Genomic DNA, 11,209 nt, shown 5'->3' with positions numbered 1-11,209 from the left:
GTTTTTCTTCCCCGCCCAGCAGGATCCAATGCTATCATTGCGGAGGGCTGCATGGGAAGAATTTCTGCCCGCAGCTATCAGGTTTCCGTAGGTGCAACCATTGTGGCAGGGAGGGCCACTTTGGTAGAGATTGTCCCACCTTGAGGAGGATAGTGGCACAACCTTCACCATAGGCACCGAGCCAGACTTCTGGTCAAACTCAACAGAGGAGGGGAGGCAGCAGGCCTCAGGCTACAGGCAAGGTTTATGAGATGACTGGGTCAGAGGCAGCAGGTTCAGGTAACCTAGTCGTTGGTTGTTGTGTGATATCTGGCAAGTCTTGTTGCGTGCTTTTCGATTTTGGAGCGGCACACTCTTTTGTGTTAGAGTCTTGTGTGCGGGAGTTAGGTCTGTCGGTGTGTGGGCTACCGTTTGACCTCGTGGTATCTACCCTGGCATCCGGGTTGGTTAGGACTTCTTCTGTGTGTGCTAGATGTCCAGTTGAGGTAGAGGGACGTGTATACAAAGTCAATCTCATATGCCTCCCTCTGCAAGGACTAGATGTAATCTTGGGAATGGATTGGCTCTCTGCCAATCATGTTCTCATAGACTGTCGGGAGAAGAAGTTGTTGTTCTCCAACTCAGAGGAGCCTGAGTTGTTGTCTTCCCATGGAGTAATGAAGGAAATTCAGAGCGGCGCATAGTGTTTCATGATCTTTGCCAAGGTAAAGGTTGAGAAGGAGGAGAGGATCACCGTGATACCAGTGGTCAGGGACTTCGAAGATGTGTTCCCCGAAGAGGTACCAGGTTTGCCCCCGAGAAGAGAAGTTGAGTTCTCCATAGACTTGGTACCGGGAGCTGGCCCGATGTCGATAGCTCCTTACCGCATGGCCCCAGCGGAGTTGGTGGAGTTAAAGAAGCAGATAGAGGGATTACTGGAGAAACAGTTTATACGGCCGAGTGCTTCGCCGTGGGGAGAGCCTGTCTATTGGTAAAGAAGAAGGACGACGGCTCGAGGTTGCGTGTGGATTATAGGTAGCTGAACAAGCTGACTATCAAAAACAAGTACCCCTTGCCAATAATAGATGATTTGATGGATCAGCAACATGGGGCATCGGTGTTCTCCAAGATTGATCTCCGGTCAGGTTATCATCAGATTCTGGTAAAGGCGGAATATGTAGAGAAGACTGCTTTCAGATCTAGATACGGGCACTACGAGTACGTGGTTATGCCGTTTGGTGTGACCAATGCTCCAGCCTTGTTCATGGACTACATGAACCGGATCTTCCGCCCGTTTCTAGATAAGTTTGTCGTGGTCTTTATAGATGAAGTTCTCATCTACTCCAGGATGCACGAGGAACATGTCGAGCATCTGAGGATAGTGCTTGGTATCTTAAGGGAGAGGCAGTTGTTTGCCAAGTTGTCAAAGTGTGACTTTTGGATGAGAGAGGTGCAGTTCTTGGGGCACGTGATATCAGTTCAGGGCATAGTTGTGGATCCAGCTAAGGTGGAGGTTGTGATACAGTGTGAATGTCCCAAGTCAGTGATGGAGATTCGGAGCTTCGTGGGTTTAGCTGGCTACTACAGGAGGTTTATAGAGGGGTTCTCCAAGATAGTGGCACCCCTGACACAGCTAACCAGGAAGGACCAACTGTTTGCATGTACTGATAGGTGTGAGGAGAGCTTCAAGGAGCTTAAGCAGAGGCTGACGAGTGCTTCAGTGTTGGTAATCCCAGATGTGAGTAAACCCTTTGAGGTTTACTATGAGGCCTCTCATCAGGGCCTTGGGTGTGTCTTGATGCAGGAGAGGAAGGTGGTGGCCTATGCTTCGAGGCAGTTGAAAGTTCATGAGAAAAACTATCCTACCCATGATCTCGAGTTGGCAGCAGTGGTTTTTGCTTTAAAAATCTAGAGGCATTGCTTGTATGGTGCACAGTTTCGCGTGTTTAGTGACCACAAGAGCTTGAAGTACCTCTTTGATCAGAAAGAGTTGAATATGAGGCAGAGGCGGTGGATAGAGTTTTTGAAGGACTACGACTTTGAGCTTCTCTATCACCTAGGGAAGCGAATGTGGTGGCAGACACACTGAGTAGGAAGACAGTGCATGTGGCACACTTGATGATAAAAGAGATGGAGTTGCTAGAGAGCTTCAGAGACATGAAGTTACAGTTTGAGTTGGAGCCGGAATTCATTAGGTGCAGCACCTTGGTCATATCTAGTGACTTTCTGGGCTTAATCAGGGAGAGGCAAGCAAGGGATGTTAGTCTACTGAAGGTGAAGGAACTACTGGGATCAGATCAGGCCAAGGAGTTTCCCTTGGGTAGTGATGGTGTTCTGAGGTTCAGAGGCAGGGTTTGTGTACCAGATGATGTGGAGTTGAGGAAGTTGGTCCTTGAGGAAGGACACAAAAGTCGTCTTAGTCTGCATCTTGGCATGACTAAGATGTACCAAGACCTCAAGGAGAACTTTTGGTGGCAAGGCATGAAGAAAGAGGTCGCACAATTTGTATCGGCCTGTTTAACTTATCAAAAGGCTAAGGTGGAGCATCAAAAACCTGGTGGAACACTTCAGCCCTTGGATTTTGTTACCCACTTGCCTCGCACCGTGAGAGAGCATGATGCTATATGGGTGGTGGTGGATCGGCTAACAAAGAGTGCTCACTTTTTTGCAGTGAATCTCAAAATGCCTATGGCCAAGTTGGCCCAGCTCTACATCCGAGAGATAGTGAGACTTCATGGAGTGCCTAGTAGCATAGTGTCTGACAGAGACCCCCGGTTCACTTCCAGGTTCTGGCAGACGCTGCAAGAAGCTATGGGTAGTAGGCTGAGGATGAGTTCTGCTTATCATCCTCAGACGGATGGCCAGTCAGAGAGGGTGATTCAGTTCTTAGAGGACTTGTTGAGGACATGTATCTTGGACCAACTTGGCAGTTGGGATGAGGTGTTACCGCTGGTGGAGTTCACCTACAACAATAGTTACCAGGCAAGTATAGGGATGGCGCCTTATGAGGCTTTGTATGGGAGGAGATGTAGGACTCCCTTGTGTTAGTACCAAGATGGTGAGTCGGTTTTGGTGGGACCTGAGTTGTTGCAACAAACCACGGAGAAGGTGCAGTTGGTGAAGCATAGATTACAAGCATCTCAGAGTCGGCAGAAGGCATATGCATGTGTTCTTGAGGATTACCCGAACCACTGGTGTGGGGAAGGCTATCCGCTTAAGGAAGCTGTCTCCTAGGTTCTTGGGTCCATATCAGATCTTGAGAAGGATAGGGCCCGTGGCCTATGAGATTGCATTGCCACCCCAGTTAGCTAATCTACACCCAGTCTTCCATGTCTCACAACTACGGAAGTATGTTTTTTACCCATCACATGTGTTGGAGGCGGAGGATGTGGAAGTCAGGGAGGATCTCCAGGTAGTGGTACAGCCCGTGGCTATAGAGGATCGCCAAGTGAAGTAGCGCAAGGGTAGAGCCACTAGTCTAGTGAAGGTCATCTGGGACCGGAGGACAGGAGACTCTACTTAGGAGCTAGAGGAGGAGATGAGGAGTTCATATCCATATCTATTCTGGTAAGTCTAATTTTTTTAGTGACGAAAAATTTTATTGTTGGGGAGATATTGTAAGCCCCATTTTCAGTTTCATGTGTTGGGCCTGGCCTTTTCATAGGCCCAAGGCCAGCTTAATTGCTCATATGATTTATGCCTGTATGCACTCAGAGATACTGTTGTTGGATCTACTCATTCAATCAGTACTTGCTCATTGGTTTATGCTTGTTTTGTGTGTTGTTTATCTTTGCTGCTTGTATTTGGTACTTATGTTTGTCGCTCACACATATCATTTCACATATGCTTAACCCCTGCTGCCATGAATAAACTATTATACTCTATGAGTTGATCTTAAATGTTACTACTCTTTTTGCTAATGTCCAAAGGGGGAGAAAGGTTGTTTGTCTTGTCTCTATGTTGCAGGACACATTTTGGCCATCTTAAAAAAAAGGGAGATTGTTGAAAGGGGGAGCTTGTTCAACTCAAGTGAAGATGGTTTTTATGATGTCTAAGGCTATGCATCATGTGCATCACTAGTTTAGGCTTATTCCTGATTTTCTATCTTTTGCATTAGGTGTTATAGATCAAGTATTACATGTAAAACAAGTTTGCATCAAATTGTGTCAACCATCAAACTCTTGAATGTGAACTCGTGAATACATTAGCTACTTAACTAATAGATTAGATGAGGGCACTGCACTGATGCAGTGAAAATACACTCACGATAATCTATTAGGTAAATTCCTAATCTATTAGTCACTACAGCAGAACTCTGGTATAAAATTAGTTTTGAAATCATTTTTAAAGATAGAGAGAAAACTAACTAAATTACTGAATTACGAATTGAGAGACTGCTTTTTTGAGATCTATAGAGTTCTTGTGCTTTCTTGAGAGATCATTCAAGTGAACCTTCAAGAAGATTGATGGTGGATTCAACCTTGATGGGTCAAGCTTGGATCTAGGATCAAGTGAAAAATCTACACATCCACTAGGTGTATTCGTTCTTATTCCTTTCTTATTTTATTTCTTTTTACAATTGATTCACTTTGTGAAATGAAGGTCTAGGTGCAATTGTGTGGATGCATTGCATGTAGGGGGAGTTCTTGATTTGTAGATCAAGCTCCTTAGCCTTTAGGGTCTTGAATTATATAGATGCTCTTGTAATTCTTGTATCTCTATTGATTTAGTGAAATCCTCCTAAGTGGGTTGCTTAGGAGAAGACTGGACGTATTGAATCGAACCAGTATAAATTGTTGTGTTCTTTGTTTCTCTCATCTTTTATGCCTTTCTCAATTGCTTTACACATTTCATTAACACAAAACTATAAAACTGATTATTTGGAGTATAAAGATTAAATAAACTTTCAAGATTCATTTAAAATCAGTAAAAGATTCAATAACCAATTCACCCCTATCTTAGTTGAGTTATATTAGACATATTTGTTTTAACATCATGATCAGAATGAAATTGCAGCACACATGTAATGGCATGTTAAACACTGTGAATAAAACTTTGACACATGTTATGGTGCAATTACGCAATTACGCAATGTCATAAATATCTTTTAAAAGAACTTGTTCACACTTAGTGACATAATATGATATATTTGCATGGTTTAATTATATAATATATATGCAAACCAAGAGCAACAGTCAAAACATACATTCAAATAAAGTCAAATCAAGCATGCATTCTCAAATAAAAATAACCTTTATTTAATTTCTCTTCCCAAATAATTAATTTAAATGCAAAATCCTTGGCATTTTATCTCTAACCCTCAACTAGGCAGTTTCAACTTTTTGCTTTAAAAAAACAATACTGAAACTGGTTTTTAATCTCCAGAGTGTTGTCAACTACGCGTATTCATTAGAAAAGTAAAGTATTATATTAAAGAAGGAATGCATACCAGTGGAATAGCTTACAATTGAGCTTCTTCCTCTGCAACCTTAGTTGAAGACAGAACATTAATTCACAAAAGTAAATAATAATAATAATTGAAGAAAATGTATCAACTTTAGAAGAAAAATAAAACATGTAAAGTCTATCTATTCATTCTGCAACAAGAGAAGAAAAGCAAGTAATCAAAGAAAGTGTTGAAATTTATATATTTGAAGATATTAAAGACATTTATATTTTGTCAATATTCTTTATAAACTCCAACAAAGAATTATCGCATACAGAAAAAATAAAGTATCTTTTAAAAGTCCCATGAACATTTTGACCCTCCGTTAAAAACTGCAATCATAAGAACTTTCAATACAATCTATCTTTCTGTCATCTTGCCACTATTTTCTTCGAATTTTTTCAAAACAAACAAGAAGAAAAAATGAAACATATTCATCCCAGAATTAAGGATAGGGTATAGATAACTTACCTTAATAAGAACACACACGCCGCAAACCAAACAATTCTCTTTAGGTAAGATATTTTTAAAGGAATGAAATACAATCTTTGGTTTTGGCTTTCTGAAAAAAAAGTAATTCACAGTTACCATTGCCGATATGAATGTTTGGCTTGCCTGCAGTATCACAGGTTTTAAGAAACTGATTTTATGTGACTTTTTTATTTTTTTAATGTTTTTTTAATATTTTTTTATATACTTTATGTTACTGCTGGATTTTATAATTAAGAGTTTATTTTTGTCTGATACTATTTTATTTTTATTTTTTTCTAAATTATTAATTTACAACTTTTAAATACCTAGTAATATTAAATAATGTTCTTTTAATATTATCCTCAAATATATAAAATTCAACGATTCCTTCGATTAATTTCTCTTTTTTTATTACAGAATGAATAGGTAGAGTCTGCAGGCTTCTTCTCTTCTTTTTTCTAAAGTTGATACATTTTCTTCAATTATTATTATTCACTTTTGCATATTAATGTTCTTTCTTCAACTAAGTTGTAGAGAAAGAAGTTCAATTGTAAAACATTGTTTTGACTATTTGTAAAGCACTGGTATGTATTCATTATAATATAATACATTGGTTTTTTTTATATAAATTTTATTTTATTGATAGAATGTTTTATAAATATTATATATGTATATATATATGATTAATCCGTTTTCTTAATTGCTCTATGTATCATCAAAAGAAATTAATAAATACACTAATATTCATTGCGCAACAAACTCGGTCTTTGCATGAAGGAGTGGTAACACTGTGTTAGAGAGAATGGATACAGTACTGTGAGAAGTAGAGGAACTTTAATATACTAAAGAGAAATTAAAAGTTTTGAAAGGAAGGAACATCCATTTTGAAGGGAGGGGAAGAAAGGAAGAACATTCAAGGGAATAGGATCATTTTTTCACTAACATTTTGGTCCAGAAAAGTTCATCCTCATATCAACATTAATTTACTCATCTCCTTTTCAATTCAATTGAGAGTTCAATTAAGAGTCATGATCTAAAAAAAGCAATTCGAAAGTGCATTTCAGAGACATTTTTGAGATTCAACAATAAGAATACTTTAGGAAAAAGACAATAAGAATACTTTAGGAAAAGCACAAGGAACGAGAACAGATTGGCAAGTAACAGGTTACACGATTTTGCTTTCTACTTTGCTACGATGCTCTGTTACATTTGGTGTGATTATAGAATTGTATGAAATACACATAGAAAGAACAAAATATTGTCATCTTAGGCTTCTAAGTTAATAAACCACAATTAAAAATAAAATTAAACTAGGTTTAAGGAATTTGAAATGGAGAACACTTAGGAGATGCCGCTGGTGAATGAGGAAGGCAGAATAGTTTTTAGTAATGAAATTAGCAAAAACACAAACAATTATTACAAGAGATAATTTCTCTCATAAAATTTATTAATTAAAGGTTTAAATTTTTTTAACAAAGTCACTAATAAAATGGACTCCATTACTATTTGAAAAATAATAAGTATACAATCTTATAATTAAATATATTTTTTTATATAAAATATATATTTTTAAATTGGAAACCATGTGAATTAGAATTTTCAATATTTTATTCCCTAAAACATATTTATTTACATTTTATCTTCAATATTATTTTAATTGATATTTTAAATAATTTTAAATTTCTCTTTTAATATATTAACTCGTTGTTTTTTTATCAAATTCCGTATGACTTTAATTCTTTTGTATTACATTTTGATTTCAACATATTAATAAATGTAGAGTTAAAAATTTGATATATGTAAAAATAACTAAAGGTAAAAATATTTATTTGAGAAGGTTACACCGTATTACAAAAAAAATAGTACATATAAAAAAACATAAAAATTAAGGAAATTTATTTATTTTATGGACTTTGTTTAAAATTTATGAATGTTATGTATTGTATTTTATTTGAATTTACAATTAAAATATATTTTTAAATATTCACTTTTATTTTATTTTAATACCCGCAGGTACCCGTGTAAATATTAAAAAATTATGCAAGTACCCGCATAACGGATACCCGACAAATATAGATACAAGTACATGACACATATTTATCCAACGGGTAAGGTATGAGAGAGCTACTACATGTACTTTACCCGCCCGCACCCCGTTGACATCCCTAATTACAACCGAAAACTTTTCTCATGATCCTTCTTAATTCTTAATTAAAGATTTTGTTTCATTTTAACAACTCATTAATAAAAGATTTATTTGCCATTTGAAATAATTTATATAAGCGTATAATTTTATATTTCAGTAATATTTTTATTATAAATATATTTTTTAAATTACTACTCAATGAAGTATAATTTTTACAGTTTTTCTCTCTAAAAGGTATTTATTTACATTTCTTCTTTATTCTTGTGTTAATTATTTTAATTAATATTTTAAATATTTTAAATTTCTTTTTTCGTATATTAACTCATTGTTTTTCATGAAAATCAATGTAATTTTAATACTTTTGTAATACATTCTATTGAAGAGGAGTTGAAAAATTGTATATAAAAATAACTAAAAATTATATATTTAATTCAAAAGGTAATTTTAATATTATTATTGTGGATTTAAAAAATCATTTTGGAGATGAGTACCATTTGGGTCAAATATGAGAACAAATAATCGTGTATGTAATTTAAATTTGAAAGCCAATTAGGTTTTATTTTTACTTTTTGGTATGGTTTAACCATTATTGTTTATATTTTTAGGAGTCAAATGAAACTTAAAGATAACATTTTTCTTTATATTCTACTCAAAATTAAGGTGTCCAAAAGTTATGTCATTCTTAATTATATCAGTTATGTATATTAATGTTTTATTTTTTTTTCTAAAGTTTAAAATGGTTGTTTTATATCCAAATGTTTTATATTGTATAGTATCTGTTAGTTAGTTTTTTTTATTTATGTTGATGAAGGATTGACCCCAACCAAGGATGGAGGCACATGCTTAAGAAGACTAAGCATGTTTAGAAAGGAAGTTCATTAATCCTTCATCCCTTTCATTTGTGTTTGTTATTTTTGATTCCCTAAGTTGACTTAGTTGAATCAACTTTAGTTGACTTGTTGACCTTTGACTAGGTTTGACTTGTTGACTATAGTTGACTTGACTTAAGCCAATATGCTAATCTATGTTTATTTGCTTTGTAGGTTAATTAGGAGTAAGAAAGCAATGCTAGGTGGCGCATGGTGATTGGGGAGCATAAATGATGTGGAGGAGAGAGTAAAGCAAAGGCATAAAGCATAAAGTAAAAGGCATGAAGCAAGTGTACCTATGTACCTTTGGTCTCCTTTGTTTTTAGCACACTTTGGGCACTTTTTGGAGACATATGAGACACATTCTTTGTCTCCTTTTGTGCTAGAACGAAATTAGCCTTGCACACACCATAGTTAGGTCTTTTGTCTCTCATTTTTGTAACCTTATTTGACCTAGTTTCTAGAAGCTAGGGTTAGGTTTTTGTAGAGACATCCTTAGGTATCTTTTATTTGCTTAGAGGCCCCTAAACTCTTTATATAAGGGGTGCTCCTAGACATGTAAAGGGGTTGAACATTTTGAAGTAAAAACACTCTTGTGTCTCAACCATTTGTGAGAGTTTCCTCTCTTGGGAGTGAGTACTTTTAAGCCTTATCTTGCTTAGCAAGTGGAGGCACACATCCACTCATCTTCAAGGTTGCCATGGCTTCTAGCCTAGCCTTGTAGTGGCGTGCTTCTCACATTTTTACCATTTCTTTCCTTTCCATTTTATGTTTTCTTCTTCCTTTAATTGTTCTTGGTTTTCTATGATTTATGTGCTTTCCATTTCCTTTTCATTTCCTTTTCATTTTGAATCAATTCATCATCTTCTTCTCTTGAGCTTTGTGAAAGGAACCTTCACATCTAGATAACTTACTATCTTAATGTCCAGTGGGGATTTCACTTAGCTTTCTTAATCAGCTCACATCATATTCAATAATCTTAAAAGAAAACAAGATAATCCTTCATCATTTGGTATCTAGAGCTTTGGTTGTCCTTGAATATGGTGTTTTCATGTTCTAACCTTGTCTTGTGTAGCTATCTTTTAATGGTCCACATAAAAACAGTGCTGGCAGCAACGTGTGCGTTTTTGAGAAAAATACTGCAGCTAGCTCAGTGGTCCAAAAGTAACGTTCTTTATATCAAAAGAAAGCTATGTGAGTCTAGTTTCCAACAAAAAACGAATTAACGCATTTGGAGTTCTGTGGAGAGAGTTATGATCAAATGAGTGAGCAAAGGTCAGAGCTGCCGAGAATACGAAAAACAACGTTTTCAGGTTATGTTTGTGGCAATTTTGGCTTCGGTTTTGTGACTCTTTTGCTCCTAAATGTGGTTGGATAACATGTCTTTTGATGATTAGTCTTTGAGCCTCAAATCCATGAGTTTAAATGCATGATAGCTACATGTTTGTGTCTTTGTGTATGTCATGTTGAGTCTTTAAATGTGCCTAACTTTTGCTTGAGTCATATGTCATATGTTAACTTGAAGTTTTCTTATTCTTGTTTCTCCAAGTATTTGAATATTGCTTTCACTTTTTGCTTGATGTAAGCTCCATGAAATTGATTTTGACCTAAAACTTGAGGAGGTAAGTGTCCAAGCCACCTAAAACTCTTTCTCACCATTTTGTGAAACTAGTTGTGAAAGAAGAAAATTTTGCACCAATTTTTGTCTAAAAAACCGAGAGCAACCTTGCTCCTTGGTGAACTAAAAGTGTGCTTTTCACTAGGTGTTATGCTACTAGTTTTCATACTTGAGAATTGGGTGATATTGGCTAATTAGTTCCATGCTTTAACTTGGTTATGATCTTTCTTGGTGTATGCATGATTTAAGACTTGAAGATGCTTGTCAAGTGCTTTCCATAGAGTCTTTAAAATGTGCTTTTCTTGTTTTAGTCTTGTTAAAAGTTTTGTCTCAAACTTTTCTTCTTTAGAGTTTAGCTTTCCTTGTTTTTGTGCTTTTCTTGCTTGTCACTAGGTGTTCTTTATTTTGTCTTAGTAGTTTTCTTTTCTTGAAACTCTTGGGATGTTGTGGCCGAATCACTTGTCTTGCATTTGAAAGGTTTTTAACAAGTTTTTAAAAGTGTTTGCTTCACTCCTTTGGTGGATTTTGAGTGCTAGCCTTGCCTTGTTACTTTGGGAGAGTGATCTAAACACTTGGGTTACATTTTGGGTTGGATTTGGTCTCGGTTTTCATGTTGTCTAACCTCTAATCCATTTATTTTGTCTCGGATTTGAGTGTTTTTGTTGTAAGAATCATGGCAA

At 36.1% G+C, this 11,209-nt stretch overlaps 1 protein-coding gene across 1 annotated transcript; it reads left to right on the top strand.

Moving 5' to 3' along the window:
- Positions 1-251: 251 nt before the first annotated feature.
- On the top strand, positions 252-683 carry LOC114188373 (uncharacterized). The gene has a single exon (XM_028076963.2). It carries the CDS (start codon positions 252-254, stop codon positions 681-683), a length of 432 nt encoding a protein of 143 aa, XP_027932764.2.
- The last annotated feature ends 10,526 nt before the right edge of the window (positions 684-11,209 follow it).

This window comes from Vigna unguiculata, chromosome 6, assembly GCF_037176805.1.
Source record: "Vigna unguiculata cultivar grain cowpea cultivar isolate G323 ecotype 2 chromosome 6, ASM3717680v1, whole genome shotgun sequence".
Taxonomy (NCBI): Eukaryota; Viridiplantae; Streptophyta; class Magnoliopsida; order Fabales; family Fabaceae; genus Vigna; species Vigna unguiculata.
The sequence above is the reverse complement of the archived record's forward strand: the minus strand, read 5'-3'. Positions and strand labels throughout refer to the sequence as shown.

Bases quoted from the DNA above. Each gene is read 5' to 3' on its own strand.
- LOC114188373 (XM_028076963.2), top strand. From the start codon at position 252: ATGACTGGGTCAGAGGCAGCAGGTTCAGGTAACCTAGTCGTTGGTTGT.